Here is a 19,907-nt window from a genome sequence, read left to right as displayed (position 1 = left end):
TTTAGTTGCATTTGAAATACGTTTGATACCAACTCATAAGGTTCCAAGCGTTGTTTTTGAAATGTAGCCTGTGTATGTAATGCGATACGTGGCGTTACGTACACACGTACACCCACCTTCACGTATCAAATAACTGTGATCCGCGCTATGTATAACTGCTTGGGTTTCATGGTAGTTTGGCAAACGACGCTGCAGTTCGTACCTTTGAAGTCCAGGCGGTGCTACAGGACCGCTACTGGCGGTGGAACTGGAGCAGCTTTTCCCAACGGCGCTTTCTAGAGCTAGGAAAAGAGAAGAGTCACTTCCGTTCTATTACAGCTTTTCCCCCCCCCCATTAATAACTTCCAATAAGTAACTGACGCACAAGTCCGTATCTGCGCGTGCGCAGCGAGCTTTTCTTGTTCCGGTCTCGTTTATTTATTTTTTTCTCTCGCGAGAACGGACGAAACCGGACGTCCTGCCTTCCCCTTCCGGTCCCCGAGTCCCTCTCTCTTTAACTCCGGCAAAGGGGCCGGACGGACACGCCGCAACCATGGCGCTCTACAACTTCAAGAAAATCATGGTGGTCCCGTCTGCCAAGGTAAAAGGAGGACGGCTCCCTTCTTTCGGGATTCGACCGGCGCGCGGGGGCTTCTGACTGCGGCTGCGCCGTTTCTGTGGGAAGACGGCGGCCCCGGTTAGCGCGTGGCGGGAGAGGGGGAGGGAGGGAGAGGCCACGTGCCGGAGAAGGGGGAAGCCACGTGACGTGCCTGGCCACTCTTTGGTTCTCTTCTCGCGGCTGCGCTGCTCCACAGTGTGTTTTTTTGGGAGCGGGGAGCTGTGCCTGTAGCGTTGCTGCATCTGGTACCAGCAGTGCCGGATTTACGTGTAAGCTAAACAAACTGTAGCTTAGGGCCCCACTCTCTTGGTGCCCCCCCCAAAAAAAATTCATGGAAAAAAACCTGGATGTACATTTCCAAAATATAAGATAAAAAACAAAATAAAATAAAACCTGCATACAGCAACAGTGTTTTGGGTTGTGTAGGCTCCTATGATGTAAGTAATGGGCCCTGCCTGCTAGCCTGTTCCCTAAAATATCACTGGTTTGCTCATTTCTGTATCAGTTACTTTGATAAAATACATACCTTGTTATGAGCAAATGGCTTTAGGTCCATAAATTACCATATAACTTATATTCAACACAAAAAACAGCGACAATTTGTTGTTGACAAAGGACAGCTGAACATATAAATTACCATTACCTTCAGTAGCTTAGGCCCTCATCAAACCTAAATCTGACCCTGGGTGCCATGGAGGGGTAAGAATAGGTAGCGATCCTATTCTTCTCTCCCCGCCTCCTGAAAAACACGTGACCCTAATAGTGACACTGTTTATGTATTAAATTTGTCGCAGAATCGTAGAGTTTGGAAAGGGGGTCCTCCGAGTGTCATCTAGTCCCACCCCCCTGCCATTCAGGAATCTCAACACAGAATCCTTTTCAGCTGCTTTAATCTTGCGACTTAACAACCAGTCAAATAGGCAGCAAACCCCACGTTAAACTTAAAGGGAAGAGAAATGCATAGAAAACTTCCCACCTGCCACTTCTAAAAGGCTGCAGATAGTTAAAGGCCTGCTTTCAGAGGAATGGTTTTGCCTGGAGCCCCTCAATTATTGATGTGGTTTTTTTGTTCCTAATGTGCTAAGCAAGGAACCAGGGATCCTTTGGCCCTCCAAATGTTTCTGAATCACACCTTCCATGAGTGTGGTCAGCAGCGAGGGATGGGGGGGGGGGTCGTAGTTCAGTGATGTCTGGTTGGGCCAGAGATTCCTCACAACGGTGGCTGTTAAGACAGAAGCACAACAAAAAAAATATGGGCAAATAATCTCTCAACAAATGAAACTGATCTGTAAAAAATGTTACTTGGAAAGAAAAAAAGAGGTACTTTTGTAAACCAAGAAAATCTGTAATAAAAATACATAAAAAACAACAACAGGGAAATAAGCAAATGAAAGCAGGCGTAATGGCTGAAAGCTGCAATCAGACAGACAATTAAATAAAATTGCTCTTGTTTTTAAAAAGGCTGACTTAAAAATAAATAAATTAAAAATTAAGTCTGGGGAAAGAACTGTATTTTTCTTTTTGGCCTGGTGCTTAAGTGATAGCAGAGGGGTTTCCAGGCATGTTTCCTTGGGGGTCATTCTCAAGGGAAGCCACCACTGAGAAGGGCTTCTTTTGATCATCACCTGCTGGTACTTCAGATGACAGTCTTGGGTGAATGTGGCAGGTGCGTCCTCACTGTGAATTGGTGAAGTCTCCTCACTTTCCTGGGCAACCTCTCCATGTATGCAGAAGACTCCAGCTGTCTTAATATAGCACCACTCCCTATCTCCACCCCCACAGAATATTTGTTGTAGGTGGAGCCTTTTTTCTTTTCTTTTTCTTTTTTGCACCTCTATTCTCAGGTTACTTGCCCTTCTTCCGATATTGTTTTGCCCAATACAAATGGCTTTCCTTCCTCCCACTAGAAACGAGTGATAAGAGAATAGTCCTATACTGCTAGCGGCTCCTTTTTGTACAAGGTGATGCTTATCTGAATTACGCTTGTAACATTCCGTGAGAGAAATTAAACCGTATGGGTGTTTCTGTGTTGGTTCGCACCCATGGTTATTGGAAGTGAAACGAGGGCTCTGTTCTGGAGCTGGAAGCTACAGGATCAGTACTTGATGTGCTTTCAGTTTCTGATAAATTCTCCCCGGTCATTGTATGTCCTTAAATGGTTTTGGTAGACAGTGCCTAGAGCCTGAAGCACATCACCCTTTGCTTTGCTTGTTCCCAGGCCTAGCAGAGAAGCAAGCATCACCATCCAGATGATCTGTCTTTATTTTTCTTAGATGTTGCACTCTTTATTCAGATGGGTCCTAAGCTCCATCTCACTATTACCTTGGTTTGCTAAATTCATGTTAGTTGTTGCAATTTCACGGCTGGACAAAAAATGGCAAGGAATTGGCATCTGTCATGGGGCTGAGACGCCATACGTGGCACCCAGGGGGTCCCAGGTTCAATTTCCAGCTACTCTGATCAGGGTAGATTTGATTTACCGTATTTTTTACTCTATAAGATGCACCTTTTCCCTCCTAAAAAGTAAGGGGAAATGTGTGTACGTCTTATGGAGCGAATGCAGGCTGCGCAGCTATCCCAGAAGCCAGAACAGCAAGAGGGATCATTGCTTTCGCTGTGCATAGCCACGTGAAGCCTCCTCAGGGCAGCGGGAGGAATGTTCCCCTGTCCTGAAGAAGCTTTGTGTTGCTTTCGCTGCGCAGTGATCCCTTTTGCTGTTCTGGCTTCTGGGATTCAGAATATTTTTTTTTCTAGGTTTCCTCCTCCAAAAACTAGGTGCGTCTTATGGTCTGGTGCGTCTTATGGTGCGAAAAATACGGTGAATCAAATCAATTTAAATCACTAGTCAGTAAGATTTGATTTAAATCTTTTATTTGCAGAAAGACTCATTCTTGTTGGTATAATCTTAATATTTACAAACAGATGAAGGTTTCATTTTTGGAATAATAAATTTTCAGAGTAGTTTTTACAGTTATATAAAAAATTGCTGATTTGGTTGTACTATTAGAAATACATAGACCGATAATTATGAAATTATTGTGAGATTTAGTACGTTAACTGTTTATATATTAGGTCAACTTTTCTGCTATACTTTATTGGAAGGAGAAAAACAATCATTTCATTAATAACAATTTAAACAATTTATTTGACTAAAACAGCAACATTATAGCATATGCCTCCATGTTTGTTAACTGATGTCGTTAAACAATTTTTAAAAAAAAAATAGACTGAGTTTTAGCACACATGAAAAACTAGAACAGATCCTTTTTTCCTGATGAATAGTCTTTGGACTATAAAGTAACTTAAATAGAAAACTATTTTTAGAAAGATTTTTCCTCCAAAAATCCAATTTAAATAAAAAAAATCCAATTTAAATTTTAAAAATTCATTAAAAAGAATCATTGATTTTTATCCACCCTGACTCTGATTTAAGGAGGATTGCAGATTGCAGCACTGGAAAATATCTCTGCCAGAGACCCTGGAAATCTGTAGCTGGTTGGAGTAGATGGTACTATGCTAGATGGAGCAATGGTCTGATGCAGCATAGTGGAGGATCATGTTTTTGTATGGCTGTTAAAATCACATGAACATTTGCTTTCCTTAAAAAAAGAAAGAAAGAAAAAGATTTTAACTTTCTGAAGCATTATTTCATTGCAGTTAAGATGGCCTTAAGCAACCTGGTGTCCTCCATCTGTTTGAGACTACAACTCCCACCAGCCAGCACAGCCATTCTTGTTGAGGCTGATGGGAGTTGTAGCCCAAAACAGATGGAAGACATTGAGTTCGTGAAGACTGCCTAGAATGCTTTATTTCTGGGGTCAGGAAGCATGCTTGCTGTATTTGTTATATTAAATTTGTTGTATTAAATTAAGCTTTTTCCCAATTGCTGTTAATTCCCAGTGACTAAGTCTGTAGATCTAAAAGCTATACTTTTAATCTCAATGGGCCGGAGTGGACCAGCTTCTAACAAACATATTGTATCTAAATTTTCTAACAGTACCTATATGTAGAAGATCAGGTTTTTTGGTACATTTTACCCTCCAAGATCCTAGATGGCAGATTTGCTATGGTTCTCTTTAAGGAGCCTTTTAAGGAACATGAGAGAGCTTGAAACAGTCTCTCATTTATTTTTCTACTGTAGATTTTATTAAGGAATTGAAGAATGCATAATTTATCCCCAAAATACTTGATTGATCGATGTTGACACTTTATATTGAAATGAGTTATGATGGAAATTAGTGGAACTTTGATGGATATGTGCTTAAGAACAGAGAGCAAGTCTGTTAGGGCGATGAAGGGGTTTGGGGTGGATTTTTAAGCACAATCAATATCAGTAAAATTATGTGAAATTGCTGTTCTTTTAACGGTGGGTTGAAACATTTTTTTCAGAGGCAAGCAGGCAATGACTGCATGTCTCATGATCCCTAGTCTTAAGGGCTTTTCCCGAGTTATTTGCCCTGGCGCAGCGCACTTGACCGAACTCTTCCTTTCTGCTTTCAGCTACAGATGTGAGTTTTTGACTCTTGTTTTATTGTGACGTTGGTGACTTTGAAAACACTAAACACATCATCTTCCTTGCCCTTTGTTTTTTAACTGCAGGACTTCATAGACCTGACGTTATCCAAGACCCAGCGGAAGACACCCACAGTAATTCATAAGCATTACCAGATTCACCGCATCCGTCATTTTTACATGAGAAAAGTAAAATACACCCAACAAAATTACCACGACAGGCTCACCCAGATCATCATGGATTTCCCAAAACTAGATGTAAGTGGCTTTGGCAGGAGGCAGCTGAACACAAAAAGTTATTCTAAGCCCAGTGTTATACTCTCTGCATGATACATGGCCAAAAAAACCATATCTGGTTTCTTAGAGAACGGTTATGTACCGTATTCTTTGCTCTATAAGACTCACTTTTTCCCTCCTAAAAAGTAAGGGGAAATGTGTGTGCGTCTTATGGAGCGAATGCAGGCTGCGCAGCTATCCCAGAAGCCAGAACAGCAAGAGGGATTGCTGCTTTCACTGTGCAGCGATCCCTCTTGCTGTTCTGTCTTGTGAGATTCAGAATATTTTTTTTCTTGTTTTCCTCCTCCAAAAACGAGGTGCGTCTTATGGTCTGGTGCATCTTATGGAGCGAAAAATACTACTTCAAGTTCTTTTATAATGTTGTCAATTGGTCTGTAAAGCCCTAAATGGTTTGGAGACAAGTTATATTGGGGAATGCCTGCAGTATCCTGCCAATAAGGTGAGTTCTGCTGGCACATCTCTCTTGACCGCACCATCACCCGATGAAGTCTGGATTCCTGGAACTTGGTATAGGGCTTTCTCAATAGCTGCCCCCTCAGTTGTGAAATTCTCTTCCCCCTTACCTTACAGTGGCACTGGCATTAATGAGCTTTTAGTGCCAAGTGGAAATCTTCCCCTTTTACCTGGTTCCCACAAGCTGACATTTTTATAACAGATGGGGAACACTTGCATCAGCTTTAGTCTGGGTTTGCTGGATTTGTTTTATTGCTTTATGAAACTGATGTAACGCATATGTTGCGACTTGCCCTGTGACAGCTTAGGGTGAAGTTTGGCTATCAATCCCCAAAACAATGTAACATATGTTGATAAAGTACAGTATGGACAAAGTTATTTATTTAGGATACGTAAAAGTCACCCTTCCTCTGGAAAAGTTCAGGGCGATGTGCAGGGTGAGTCTTTTAAAAGAGGCCCCGTGCAACATGTGTATTCTGTATCTATGGGGTCTCTTTTAAAGGACTCGCCCTGTACAACAGACATTAAAAGCATGATATGTCTGTTAACCTTATTTTACTATGATTTGCTGCTTATTGAGAAGGAGAGACTCATGTAGGATTTTGGATAGTGTTCTGTGAAAATATATGCACGGTTTGTTTGAGTCGTTCTGGCAAAATGAATAATCATATGTTTTAAAGACTGTATTATATAGTAGACAAGATGCCACCTGCTGATACAGCTTGAGTTGATCATTGAGTGTGCAAGTTTCTAATTCTGTAGAATTTATTGCTCCTTGGCTCCTGAAAGCTTGCCTGCTCCTACACCGACCTGGGCCGAGCTAATGAATGCTGTTTTAATTTGTAACACTTTTTTAAAATCCGCTGTTTCGAACATGGTCAATGGTGTAGCATAGTTCAGTTTCTTCTTAGGGTTGCATTGTTCTAGTTGCTTTTTATGCAAAGAGAAGGCTAGGTTGAGCAAGAAAGACCTTGCTAAAGAGAGTAAATATCTTTCTTTGCAGTGCATTATGGATGCGGAACCTCCATTTTTGCCTAGGTCTGTGCTCTCTATGGTCATCAAAACAGATACAAAAACCTTAACCTGGGATTCAATGAGCTCCACAGACTCATACAAGAAGCTTGTGTTAGCCTTGTTCAGTTTCCCAAGCTTTGGTCTCCAACTATTTTTGGACTACAACTCCCATCATCCCTAGGTGGCTGGACCCAGTGGTTAGGGATGATGGGAACTGTAGTCCCCAAAAAAGCTGGTGGCCCACGTTTGGGAAACCCTGGCCTAGTTGAATTGTGTGACATTCTTCTTCTTAGCAGGTTATTCTTTCTCTTGGGCTGTGTACACACTCCTGTTTACTCTTCATTGAGTGCACTTTTCCACTCCTGGTTTGGGAAGTGGTGTACGGATGACATTAGCCTCAGTCCATATATATCTTGTTATTTCTTTGTTTTTAATGCATTTTGCCTTAAAACCAGCTTTGATCTGAATTGAGAAAAAGAACAACCTAGCTGCATTTCAAACTGGTAATGTGTACACAGCCTTATTATTAGGTGTGTCTTCCATCCTTTAACCTGATGGTTCCCAGGGCGGTACTCAACAATATATTAATTACCCAAACCAATACAAGAGCCATAAAATCATTATGAAAACCAAACAAAAAGCAAGAAATCAGTAATTCAGACAACATAGCAGTTTACATTTTACATCAGCCCAAATGATAAGCCTAGGGAAATAAACGCATCTTAATCTGGTGCATAAGAACAGATAGTGTAGGAGACAGCAGTATCTTTGTGACAGCGGTGGGGGTCTTTTTATGGTCATCTGACATTATATTGATGTCGGATGATTGTCTAATGGATAGCCACACAGCAGGTGAATGTGGTTGAGGAAAACTGCCTTGTGATTCCCTACTCCTGCCCTATAGGAAGGAACCTCCATATCTAGGGTACTACAACAGAGAAGGCCCTGTTCTGCATTGTTGCACCACAAACAATAGATGTAAACAGAATGCTTTTTTGAACTTTCATCTAGTTTCAAAATCAGTTTACTGTGGCCCAAAATTCCCTTGAGCTTGTGGAAGTAGTCTGCTAAGAAGTTTGCATATTGACATAAGTTTCGTTCTTTTTTTTTTTTCCAGGACATCCATCCATTTTATGCAGATTTGATGAACGTTCTTTATGACAAAGATCATTACAAGTTGGCTTTGGGGCAAATTAACATTGCAAAAAATCTGATTGACAAGTAAGAGCTTAATATTTAGTTGTTGTCCATGCTTCAAAAAACATTTCTGTTGTTTGGATCACTGTAACACATAGGGGCGCGGGTGGCCCTATGGGTTAAACCACTGAGCCTAGGGCTTGTTGATCAGAAGGTCGTGGTTCGAATCCCCGTGACGGGGTGAGCTCCCATTGCTCGGTCCCAGCTCCTGCCCACCTATCAGTTCGAAAGCATGTCAAAGTGCAAGTAGATAAATAGGTACCACTCCAACGGGAAGGTAAATGGCGTTTCCGTGCGCTGCTCTGGTTCGCCAGAAGTGGCTTAGTCATGCTGGCCACATGACCCGGAAGCTGTACGCCGGCTCCCTCGGCCAATAAAGTGAGATGAGCGCCGCAACACCAGAGTCATCCGTGACTGGACTGGGTCCCTTTACCCTTACCTAACACATACACACACATTTTGTTTGGAAAAGGCTTCCTATTCTCTACTTGCGGTTCTTCCTTATAAAGCCATGCCTTTGAAACATGAAGAAATGCCTGCATTTTCCTTGCGACTTACCCTTTCATTTCCCCCTTTCAAACGCTCCAGTTCTGTGCTCAGGTATTAGGATGGTGGAGAGGGCAACAAGCTTCTAGCAGTCTCAATACAGGTTTGACTTCTGTTTTTGAAATACAGCGTTGCCAAAGATTATGTACGGCTGATGAAATATGGAGATTCCCTTTACCGATGCAAGCAGCTGAAGCGGGCTGCTCTGGGACGGATGTGTACAATCATCAAAAGACAGAAGCAGAGCCTGGAGTACTTAGAACAAGGTGGAGTATATCAGGGGTGATAGCAGAACAGACTTACTACTTTATTGCGATACCACCCTTCAGTCAGTAAGTTCATACCGGCCTCTCAGACTTCTTGTCCCAACTTTACCTTCACAACCGCCCTGTGAGTCTGAGAAAGTGACAGACTGACGATCACCCAAGTGCCATGGCTGAGTGATGGTTCTAGTACTCTTCTGGCAGCAATAATCATTGCAGCACTTTGGCTGCCATTAGACAATGAACTTTAGTAGTAATAAAGTTAATCTGCCAGAAATGGGCCCATTCAATAATATCCCTGGCCAATCTTCATGTTCAGCCAGAGAAAGTATATGAGACTCGCCTTGCTTCTACAAGAAGTAGGTAGCCTGGTGTGTCTTCATTTAAGGTGTGGAACTTTTTGCCAATTAATATTAAGCAAGAGCTGTTAGTACATTTCCAATTGTGCAATGAAACATCCCCTCCTCCTCCATTTCCTGCCTGCCCCTGTCCCCTCCCCATAACTCTTCTGCCCCAGAACAAATTTATGGAACATTCGAAGAGAGGGCAGGGAAGTTCTGTTGCGCAATTGGACTGCTTTGTGGATACTGTCCTTTGTTCAAAATGCCTGCTTAGGACTCTTCTGCTTACACTGGGCCTATCAGATCCATAGCTCAGCCATTAGTAATTGTGCATCAGTGCCCAGATGCTAAGCATTTTTAGACTTCAACAAATGAAAGATTGTCTTTATTTTTTACAGTGCGTCAGCATTTATCTCGCTTGCCAACCATCGACCCTAACACACGGACTCTCTTACTGTGTGGTTACCCGAATGTTGGGAAATCCAGCTTTATAAACAAGGTTTGTGGATATTTGCATGGCTTCGGAGCCAAAGGAAAGTACCATGCAATCATAAGCTACTTTTTCTACTCGGAAGTAAATCCCATTGAGTTGCATGCAACCTGCTCCCCAGTAAATGTGTTTAGGATGGTAGCCTTAGTTGAGTTTATATTCAATTAGGGATGTGCTGCCTCTTAATGAGTGAATAGATATTTTAAATATTTAAGTAGATAAAGGATCACATTCCCCTTTAAGGGCTGCAGTATCAGCGGTGGTCATGGCCAGGGCCAGATCAACATGCGTTACAGAGTACTGCATTCAAGCTATGCAAAACTCAGAGGTTTCTATGCACAATCTCTCCATCCGGGCACAAGTGTCGTAGCACTTTGCGAGCCTGTGATTCCCAGGAGGTATTCAGAGTATAATGTCTTTGACAGTGGCGGTAGAACACAACTATGGTGGATAGTAACCATTGATAGTCTTGTCTTCCATGAATTTATTTAATCCTCTTCTAAAGCCCTCCAAGTTGGTGGCCATCACAGTCTCCTGTGGAAGCAAATTCCATATTTTAACTATGCACTGTGTGAAAAAGGACACATTCCATCCTTGAGGTTGGGGTAGGACCAGGGAAGGGGGTAGCCTGGGGAGAATCTCAGGGTCTGGATAGAGAGACCTGGAGCTTGGAAGTTCCACCCTGAGTGCTAAACAGAAGATGGTTTTACATATTCTGAGTTCCAGAACAGAAAATATCTTCTCTTTCCTACCCCACACCTAAATAAGTGTGCTCTAGTTTGAACTGCAGTGGCTCAGACATTTCTCTTGTAAGAAGCCAAGTATGGCCCTTGTTTGTTTGAAAAATGGAATTGTCTTATAAATGGAGAGACGCTACAACTTTGGGACTTCTTGTGTTTCAGGTGACGAGAGCAGATGTAGAGGTGCAGCCGTATGCCTTCACCACAAAATCTCTGTTTGTGGGCCACATGGATTACAAGTATCTGCGTTGGCAGGTAAGGACTTTGCTGTAGCAATTAGTTGGGACGGAACTTTATCCAGGGTAATGCTGTGAATCGTATTTCTCCTTCAGGGTAATGCTGTGAATCGTGGTTACATATCCTTATGACCACTGCTCCTTGTGCGTTTTTCTAATCTATGGTTTGTGCTGAAGAAGATTCCAGTGAAACAGTCAGATTATCCGGGATCACTGTCCTACGTTGTTATTCACTTACTACTTCGGCACCATGAACACCTAAAAAGTTTTACCGCTTAGCCCACAGGATAGCATCTATTACTTTGTTTCAGCTGTAGACTTATTATACTTCTACGGTGTTCATTTGATTTCAAATATATTAGAGAATTTACATTTTGTTTTTGTTGTACTAAATTACGTCTATTATGCAATAAGAATTGCAGTGCTATCTAGTATACTGGTCATCGTGTTGTTTGTGTTGTTTGTTGTGAATCGTATTTTGGCTTCCTAGAGTTCCTTATAAAGTTTCTGAACTTCCAATTAGCTGATTAGGATTCATGATGTCTGCATTGAACTAGTTTGCCTGGAGGTTGCCTTGCTTGCAATCTTCACCTTTGTAACAAACTGCAAGCTAGGTTGGGAGTCTTCTTTTACAGTAACGGCCACTCCTTCCAAGCTGTAGCCCGCTGAAGATTGAGCCCTTGTCTCAATGCAGTTTTCAAAGGAATTTCTCCTTTTTAATAATGTTTGCCCAGTCTTGTCTCGGCCACGGACCCCAATGCAGCTCATTTGGTGCTCCTGTAGATGAGCTGATTGGGGTGATGCTCCTGTGTGTCTGCTCACCACTTATTGAGTCATCTGATGATACTCTTGCTCAGCTATCCACATGACTACATGACCACATGACAGGCTGTCTGGAAATGTGGGCGACTGTGGTTTCTAGACTCGAGGCTTGTGACGAAATAGTTTTAATCCTCTATGGCAATATAAACCTATTACAAAAAAATGTCCTGGGCTTTTAGCCCTTGGAAGGGTGTTGACACTCTGTACTTAGCTGCCTAGCCATTGATTAATGTAACTTTCATGATCTGGAGCTTTACCAAAAGACATAACACCCTGTACCAACACCGTAAAACAAACCTGTCCAAATCTGCCTAGGAAGATCAGTTGGCATGCTTCAGTTTGTCCAAGTGAATGACTACAGTGACTTCAACTAGCAGTCTTGTAGCCAGATGCTGTGCTTGTTTACTTAGAAGTAAATCTACTGAGTTCAATGGGACTTACTCGCAGGATATGTGGGTATGGGATTGCAGTCATTGATATTGCATGGAGGAGCAAGAATTTCTCGGTATTCTGAGCGATACCATTTCAGCATCCTTGCCTTCTGTTTTGCAGTTTAGGAGGAAAGGATAATAGTATTTGAGTTGCAGAGGTGCTTGAAGCGCTGTTCCAGAAATTGGGCTATTTTTCCTCCCTAGCCCAATTTCTGGTTTGCTTGTCAATGCATGTGAGATCAAGAACTTTAATTCTGTCTGTCTTCATTCTAGGTGGTGGATACCCCCGGTATTCTGGATCATCCCCTGGAAGAGAGAAACACCATTGAGATGCAGGCAATAACAGCGCTTGCCCATCTTCGTTCAGCTGTCCTGTACGTCATGGATATATCGGAGCAGTGTGGGCACAGCCTGGAAGAGCAGCTCGAACTCTTCAGCAATATCAAGCCACTGTTTGTCAACAAGGTGGGCGGGGATTTAATATCTGATGCTGAGCTGCTGCTTTCTTGGTTATAAAATCTAGACCGGATGCTTAGTTCAATCTGTTATTTCCCCCTTTTTAACTTTCAGCCTCTAATAATTGTAGCAAACAAATGTGACGTGAAGAGGATTTCTGAGCTTTCTGAGGAAAACCAGGTAGGACATTGTGTTCGTCCGTCTGTCTTAAGGTTATACACTGGCTCGGAGTGCACCTTGAGTAATGGGGTAGATCAGGATGATATGGAGAAGACTCCTCCTTTGCAGAGTCAGGTCATGCCATTAACAAGGCAAGTTGAAGTGGATCAGGATCAAACTAAATTTTCTGAGTAGCTCCGTCGCCTCCATTTTTCTAAAAAGTTAAACCCACAATTTTACCCTCACCATTTTTTGAGAAACGAAACCAAGTGGTCTGGGGAAACTGCCAGAACCTGAGAGGGGACAAGGTGGTGTTCTGGTAAGTTCTTTTCATTTTGACGAAGAGGTTTAGCTGTGAATTATTCCCCCCCCCCCCCGCACCCCAATCAGAGTGATTTGGGGGAGGCAGTTCGTTTATTTCAAAGAGTTGTTCTTTGTGAGGGTCTTCATTCTTGTCTGAATTTTGGCTGTGAGAGCAGGGAGTAAGCAGCAGAGTTACACTGCACAAGTAGCCTGCTTTTCCCCCAGTCATCTTTTTTCCTAACGGACAGCTCAAAACCATAACTTGCTTTCTTTGGTGACTGTTCCAGTTTTTTTATACCAAAGGTGATATCACCTAGCATGATAGCCCCTGGACCAGTTTCCTGAATTTCTAGTTTTAGTCGATGGTGGTTTCGGATTTAACTGATTGGAGTCAGACATACCCAAATAATGAGTTGAATTGCAACAGTTTAGGTTGTATACACACTGTACTTTTCAGGCACAATACATTTAAAGCACATCCATAGCACATTTCCCCCCTCAAAGAATTCTGGGCACTGTAGTTCACAAAGTTAACAGATTACATGCCCAGAATTTTTTGAGGAGGGAAACAGATGGAACTATGGTCTGCTTATGTGTAATTTATTTCACAGCCGATGTGACACATTCTAACATAACTGTTGTATCTTCCAGTTCATGAAGATACTGTGTTTATTTTGATACCTTAGCAATAGAAGGCAGCAATATTTTTGTTGGGTTTAAGCATTTAGTTTCACTACTAAATTCACGTGTGTCCGTCATGTTTTAGAAAATGTTTGCTGATTTAGAAGCAGATGGGCTTCCTGTCATCGAGACGAGCACCCTAACCGAACAAGGAGTGATTCAAGTTAAAACAGAAGTGAGTCGTATGTATGTTTGTTTTTGTATAAGCTGTGTTCCAGACACTCTGATTGGGCTGGCCCAACAGTGACCTCCTCCACATTTAAAAGATTTGTGCTGCTTAGGGAAAGGCTACAATAATAATACAGTAATAGTAATACCTTGCACTAGGACACTGCTCTGGATTGCCAGAAGCGGCTTAGTCATGCTGGCCACATGACCTGGAAGCTGTACGCTGACTCCTTCGGCCACTAAAACGAGATGAGTGCTGCAACCCCAGAGTCGTCTGCGACTGGACCTAATGGTCAGGGGTCCCTTTACCCTTTACCTTTAATACCTTGCACTTCGACACTGCAGGAGAAATGTGAAGCCAAATTCAAAGGTGATTATTATTATTGTTAATATAATTTATTATATTTGTTAGTTGCATTCGCTTATCCAAGGCAATGAAAAGCAACTTGTGTAACCATAAAACCTACCTATTTCAGCAAATGTTTATGGCATAGGACCACCAGCTCTTTTGCCTTTTGCTCATGGTTGTTTTGACCAACCTATTATATTGTTAGCTGCTGGCAGCTGAACTGGAAGCCTTTTTGGACAACTGTAAAGAGGAGGAACATTAATGATAGGCTTTCTTCATTGTTCCATTCCCTCTAATAGGGAACGTAGGTGGTTGATTGCCAAACAATTTACAAACTAGAGAGGGTCATCTGAAAAGAAAGGAGTGTTTTATATGTGCTGGGGGGACCTTTTGGTCCTCCCGTTCCAGACTAACAAGTATGCGAAGTTCTTTTAAAATGGCCTCCTTAGTGGAAAGGCAGAAAAGTCTGGCAATAATGGGCCTGTTGATGCAAGCACTGGCTTGCTCTGTAGGTGAATTCTAGATCAGAGCCATTAAGCTTAATATTAGGGAAGATGGGATTAAACCAGGAAATTGTAAAAGAGAAATTCCGGAAATTTATAATGATTTTGCCCTGCAGAGTCATTTTTTTTAGGATTTCAGATTGGAGGTTTGATAGCTCATGAGTAGTTAAAGAATTAGGGCAGCCATCTTGCTTGGTGATTTCACACACACCCAGTCTGGTGCAGATGTAGTGCTTCCTTTTCACTGTGGTAATGAGATGGAAAGCCTGTGAACCTGTGGGTGCTCCCAGTTTCCTTTCCCCTGCTGTTTTTTCATTGACAGTAAGGAGGGAATTTGGGAGCCCGTGGGGTACTCCTGCTCAGTGAAACTGATGTTAAGAAATTGGGAACCATTATGTCTGCGTGTTATTCGTCTGCTTTCATCAGCATGCTTTTCTTTAATTCCTATTTTGCATGTTCTCAGGCCTGTGACAGGTTGCTGGCCCATCGTGTTGATACCAAAATGAAAGGAAACAAAGTACACGATGTACTGAACAGGCTCCACTTAGCTATCCCATCCAAAAGGGACAACAAGGTTGGTGTCTGTGCCCATTATACCTCTGTCATTCCCCCCACCCCCCGGGTTTCAGCAATGTATGTATATATAATACACATGCATCTAATCAAAACAGTCTTGGTCTTTTTTTTGCTTTTGCATGCTAATAAATGCAATTATGATTTGCATGTTTTATGTTTTTGTTTTTAAACTGCTTCCTTGAGCTCATCTTGGTTTTATCCTTTAATCTTAGGAAAGGCCACCTTTTATCCCTGAAGGTGCCCTGCTCCGCAAAAAACGCATGGAAGTTGATGCGCCTAAAAAGAAACTGGTAAGCATCTTTTGAAAGATTTTCCCAGGAGAAGAAGAGCAAAATTTGTGTGAAACTTTTAAAAAGGGCCCATTTTAATTCTGTGTGCTTGTTCGCAGGAGAAAGACATTGAAATGGAAATGGGAGACGAGTATGTTTTGGATCTTAAGAGTAAGTGGTAACAGTAATCTTAATGTTCACACTAGAGGTGTCACTGATGTAGTGTTCCCATTTTGCAGAGAGTTCAGGTAGAAAACTGCAAGGTTAACTTCAGCTGTTGTGTGTGGTTAGCAGCCCTGTTTAGGGAAGTTTTTAATGTTTGATGTTACTGCTTTTTATTATTAATATTCTGTTGGGAGCCACCCAGAGTGGCTGGGGAAACCAATAAATAATAATAATAATAATAATAATAATAATAATAATAATAATTATTATTATTATTATTATTAACATAATTATTACGTTATGCTCTTAGTCTACTGGGTAATACTGATGTTCACCTAATTTTCCATCAAGGACTATATGTTAAAGTTGATGGAGGGCTTTGTCGGTTTGCATAAGGAGTGAACAACCTGCAGCCTTTGGCCTAATGTCATGCATCCCTTTCCCGAATAACCCTCTCCTGTGTTGCCACTGGCAAAGCTGCTTTGGGTGGAGGGAGGGTAGCAGGTGTCAGAAAGTGAGTGACCTTTCTAGACAGTCAGTTTTTTGGACAGATAATAATTCAAACTACAAGGGTTTTTTTGATGAAGCCTAAGGTTAAAGGAAGATTGTTCTGGTTGCCAGACAGGTTTATCAACTCTGGATCATCTGCTATCAGGTAACTTCCTGCTGTAACAATGAAATAGTAGCTTCTGTGCTGCACAAATTAATAATTCTGTGTGTTGTTCCCCTCCCCGGCTTTTAGAATACTGGGATCTAATGAATCCATCTGAAAAATATGATAAGGTGCCAGAAATCTGGGAAGGACACAACATAGCAGATTATATTGACCCAGATATCATGAAGGTAGGAGTTATCCCCATTAACCTCACACTTCAGTGTACAGAAAATGTGTGCATTCTTGTCATGTCATGAATATACAGAACATTCTGTCAAGCTATGCATTTCTTGTCTAGCCTCTTATTAAGAAGAATCACAACTAAGAATGAATTGATTGACTCCGCAAAACCATCACTCTGCTTCTGCCTTTAATCTTGGTTCAGAAATTGAGAACTTCTGATATGGCAGTTAGGAGTTTGAGCATTAACTATCTGAAAGGCTCTGTTGATGAATATTTGAAGCATGCATATTGTAAAAGTTTCTAATGCATTGTGTGTGACGTCTTTAAAGAAACTGGAGCAACTGGAGGAAGAGGAGGAGCTGAGGCAAGCAGCTGGAGAATACGACAGCGACTCAGAAAGCGAAGATGAGGAAATGATGGGCATCAGACAGCTGGCACAACAGATTCGAGAGAAAAAGAAACTCAAGATGTTGGCATCCAAAGAGAAAGATACACAGGGGCCCAGGATGCCGAGAACGGCGAGAAAGGCAAGTTTCAAACATTTTGTTAAGAATGTGTTGGGGCCTGACTGCAGTTAAGGGATTAAGGGATTTACGTGTGTTCCCTCCCACCCACTCACTTTCGTTACAAAACAAAAATCGAAGTTGTCATGGCTAGAAATGCCTGTTAGACTGCAGATTAAAAATAATGGCTTAGGCAGATGAAATAGTAACAGGCCCGTAAGCGATAGAAGAAGAAGAATGATAATCTCCATTAAGGTATGTTCTAGCTTAGGACTTGTCAGAAACACAAGGATCACGCCTTGTGATTGCTCTACGCAGTCAGCAGAACAAAGTTGTGGAATGAACTGGGACATAGGAAGGTGACTTCTGCTGAGTCTGAGCTTTGGTCCACGCAACTCAGCACTGTCAACAGTGAGTGGCAGAGCTTCTCCAGGGTTTCATACAAGAGTTTTTCCCAGGCTACCTGGAGATGTCTGGGTTGAGCCTGGGACCTTTTTTCATACAAAGCATGTATGGCCCTTCCCTATTTCAGACATGATTTTTTATTTCACGCACCCACACCCACCCAACATTATAAGCTGCTAGCAGTTCAACAAGCAAATTTTACTATAGGCCACACACCCGCCTGCACTGGCATGTTTCAAAGCAACAAACAGGAGCTTAAGTGAACTCCCAGTTGTTCCTTTGCCAGAACAAGTTGCATTCCTTCATCCAAATTCTTCCTACAAGGCATAGGGCTGATTGAGATCTGGCCCGTTGGGGTTGGGGTAAGGTTCCTCATGTCTGCCTTAAGCACAACAGTTCACTATTATTATTACTATTATTATTGCCTCCTTCCAGAAGTGTAGGCTCATTTGCTACCCATACTATGTGTTGTCTTGTTGAGCATCCTGTATGCATGGAATGTGTGTTCTGGTACATGTTAAATTACACCTAAACTAATTTGAAAAGGGGGGGCGGGGGAGAATGGCAGACCATTGACATTCCTGCTTTTATCTGTTTGTCTCCACTGAAATCTATCTGGAAATCTGGAAATCTGTTTGTCTCCAAATTGTCACTGAAATCTATCTGGAACGCAGTTCTCTGCTGTAGGATTTCTCTTGTAGTTTTTGAAGAGTTTACTGGATTGCTTCTTAGGCTCCTTTCGGCCACGTCAATATAAAAGTGTATTGATAACAGGGAAAATAATTGATGACTTGTGTCTTTAGGTTGAACGGAAGACATTAGAGAAGGAGATGACTGATCTCGGGCTTGATATGACTGGTAAAAATGAGGTGAGACAGACTTTTTTCTGCACTGATTGCTGTAGGAATTACTTTCATTATTTCTAAATGTCCATATTATACTTCATTTTTCTGCCACAGGAAATAAAGCTGTGGCTTTTTTGTTTGTTTGTTTTAAAGCCAGGTGGCGCCTGCAGGTCTCACACCACGGGAGGCGATTGTGGGACCCAAGCAATGTGTTGGTTGATGGAACCGCTGGGCTAAGCTGGCTCCAGAAATAAAGCTGTGTTAAGGGAATTGATTAATATTGGATTAAGACTGGAATTCAGAGTCGAAAAATCCTGTTATTTAATAAAGTTTATACTCATAAGCTGTTAGCTGAATTAAGTAGTATTTACGCTGAGGAACAGTGTGCAGCACCTGATAACTAATTTCGAAGATGAGGGGTTCTGATTGGGCTTTTCTTGGTTTGTGAATTTTCAGGCACATTATGTAGCCCAGGCAAGAAGATCCCGGAGTGTTACCCGTAAACGTAAACGAGAAGAATCTGTAACACCTACATCTGTGGCACGAAGTCGCAGTTCCTCCCGCACACCTCGCGATGTATCTGGCCTTCGAGACGTAAAGGTCTGTCTGAAGTTTATTATAGTTCTGGATGGTTTTATAGGATGTAGTATTGCAAATAGGCATTTATAAATCTGCACGTTGAGCTACTGTAATTAAGCAGGGGCTAGGATTTGTCATGGCAGAGCATTTTAAATTGACTTGTAATACATTTCGGTGTCAACAAGAGAAAATTAAATTACTTTTAAAAAACCTCTTCCTGTATATTTAGTACTGTATTGTTAGGATCAATTGGTTCCTTTTAGCGCAAGCCATTTGAAGCAGAATCAGCCCGTGTTCAGTTCATCATCTGTACCGTCATGTACTAAGGGTGGATGGTTAACCTGTGGCTCTCCAGATGTTGCTGGACTACAGCCTGGGCCATATAGCCTGGGGCTGATGGGAGTTTGAGCCTAACAAAATCTAGAGGGACTACAGGTAAGCTACGCCTACACTAAGGGGATGTGATGGCAATAGGCCAGCTTGTCACTTATTTGGCTGAGGTGTCCAAGACTCTCCATGCACAAACATAGCTGGGAGTAAGTTCCACTGAACATAATACTTCTGTGTAGGATTGTGCTGTTAATACTGGACAGGTAGGGGAGGGAGAAAGGCCTAGGAAAAGTAGGTACCAGGCAGCCAGGCCAGATGGCTGAATTTACATACTGATGTGTAATAGCCAAATGACTTCAGGATTCATCTGGTTGTTTAGCTTTGCCTTTTTATATGTAGCTTATGCAAGGACACTTCTAGTGTTTGAGAGACCAATCCCTTTGTATTTTTAAATTGCTTCTATAGAAGGCACATTTATGGCTGTATCTCAGATACTAGTCTTATACTCTTAACCACTACTTCTCAAAGGGACTATAAGGCAATATTTGGGTCATATTATTGGTGTGGAGAATGAGCCTCAAGTGGAGAAAGAATGCTTCACTTATGATTTTTTTTTTATTTGTATAGATGGTGAAGAAGACTAAAACTATGATGAAGAAAGCTCAAACAAAAATGAACCGGTTGGGCAGGAAAGGGGAAGCAGATAGGCACGTCTTTGACCTTAAGCCCAAACATCTGTTTTCTGGCAAGAGGAAATCTGGTACAAACCAACGAAGATAATTGGCTCTACAAGGACAATATGAAAATAGCAATGCAAATTAAAGGCAACATATATATA

General features: G+C 41.9%; 1 protein-coding gene and 1 long non-coding RNA gene across 2 annotated transcripts in view; one reads left to right on the top strand and one right to left on the bottom strand.

Moving 5' to 3' along the window:
- Window positions 1-257, bottom strand: part of LOC310746301 — a 9,975-nt gene extending 9,718 nt beyond the window's left edge. The window contains exon 1 of the long non-coding RNA XR_014540601.1: window positions 117-257. This is a non-coding gene — a long non-coding RNA (uncharacterized lncRNA). The remainder of the gene's footprint in view (window positions 1-116) is intronic.
- On the top strand, window positions 205-19,907 carry GTPBP4 (GTP binding protein 4). The gene is made up of 17 exons (XM_083579658.1): window positions 205-580; window positions 5,198-5,368; window positions 7,992-8,095; window positions 8,747-8,883; window positions 9,620-9,720; window positions 10,614-10,706; window positions 12,214-12,405; window positions 12,511-12,576; window positions 13,625-13,714; window positions 15,023-15,133; window positions 15,348-15,425; window positions 15,524-15,575; window positions 16,312-16,412; window positions 16,737-16,934; window positions 18,119-18,184; window positions 18,617-18,760; window positions 19,697-19,907. Exons 1-17 carry the CDS (start codon window positions 533-535, stop codon window positions 19,847-19,849), a joined length of 1,905 nt encoding a protein of 634 aa, XP_083435784.1. The 5' UTR covers window positions 205-532; the 3' UTR covers window positions 19,850-19,907.

This window comes from Podarcis filfolensis, assembly GCF_964270895.1.
Source record: "Podarcis filfolensis genome assembly, chromosome: 12".
NCBI lineage: Eukaryota > Metazoa > Chordata > Lepidosauria > Squamata > Lacertidae > Podarcis > Podarcis filfolensis.
The sequence above is the reverse complement of the archived record's forward strand: the minus strand, read 5'-3'. Positions and strand labels throughout refer to the sequence as shown.

What these genes read in the sequence shown, in the direction of transcription:
- GTPBP4 (XM_083579658.1), top strand. Translation starts at nt 533, where the DNA reads ATGGCGCTCTACAACTTCAAGAAAATCATGGTGGTCCCGTCTGCCAAG. An exon ending in TGGATTTCCCAAAACTAGAT is followed by an intron (nt 5,369 to 7,991) that starts GTAAGTGGCTTT and finishes TTTTTTTTCCAG; the next exon opens with GACATCCATCCATTTTATGC. An exon ending in ATATGACTGGTAAAAATGAG is followed by an intron (nt 18,185 to 18,616) that starts GTGAGACAGACT and finishes GTGAATTTTCAG; the next exon opens with GCACATTATGTAGCCCAGGC.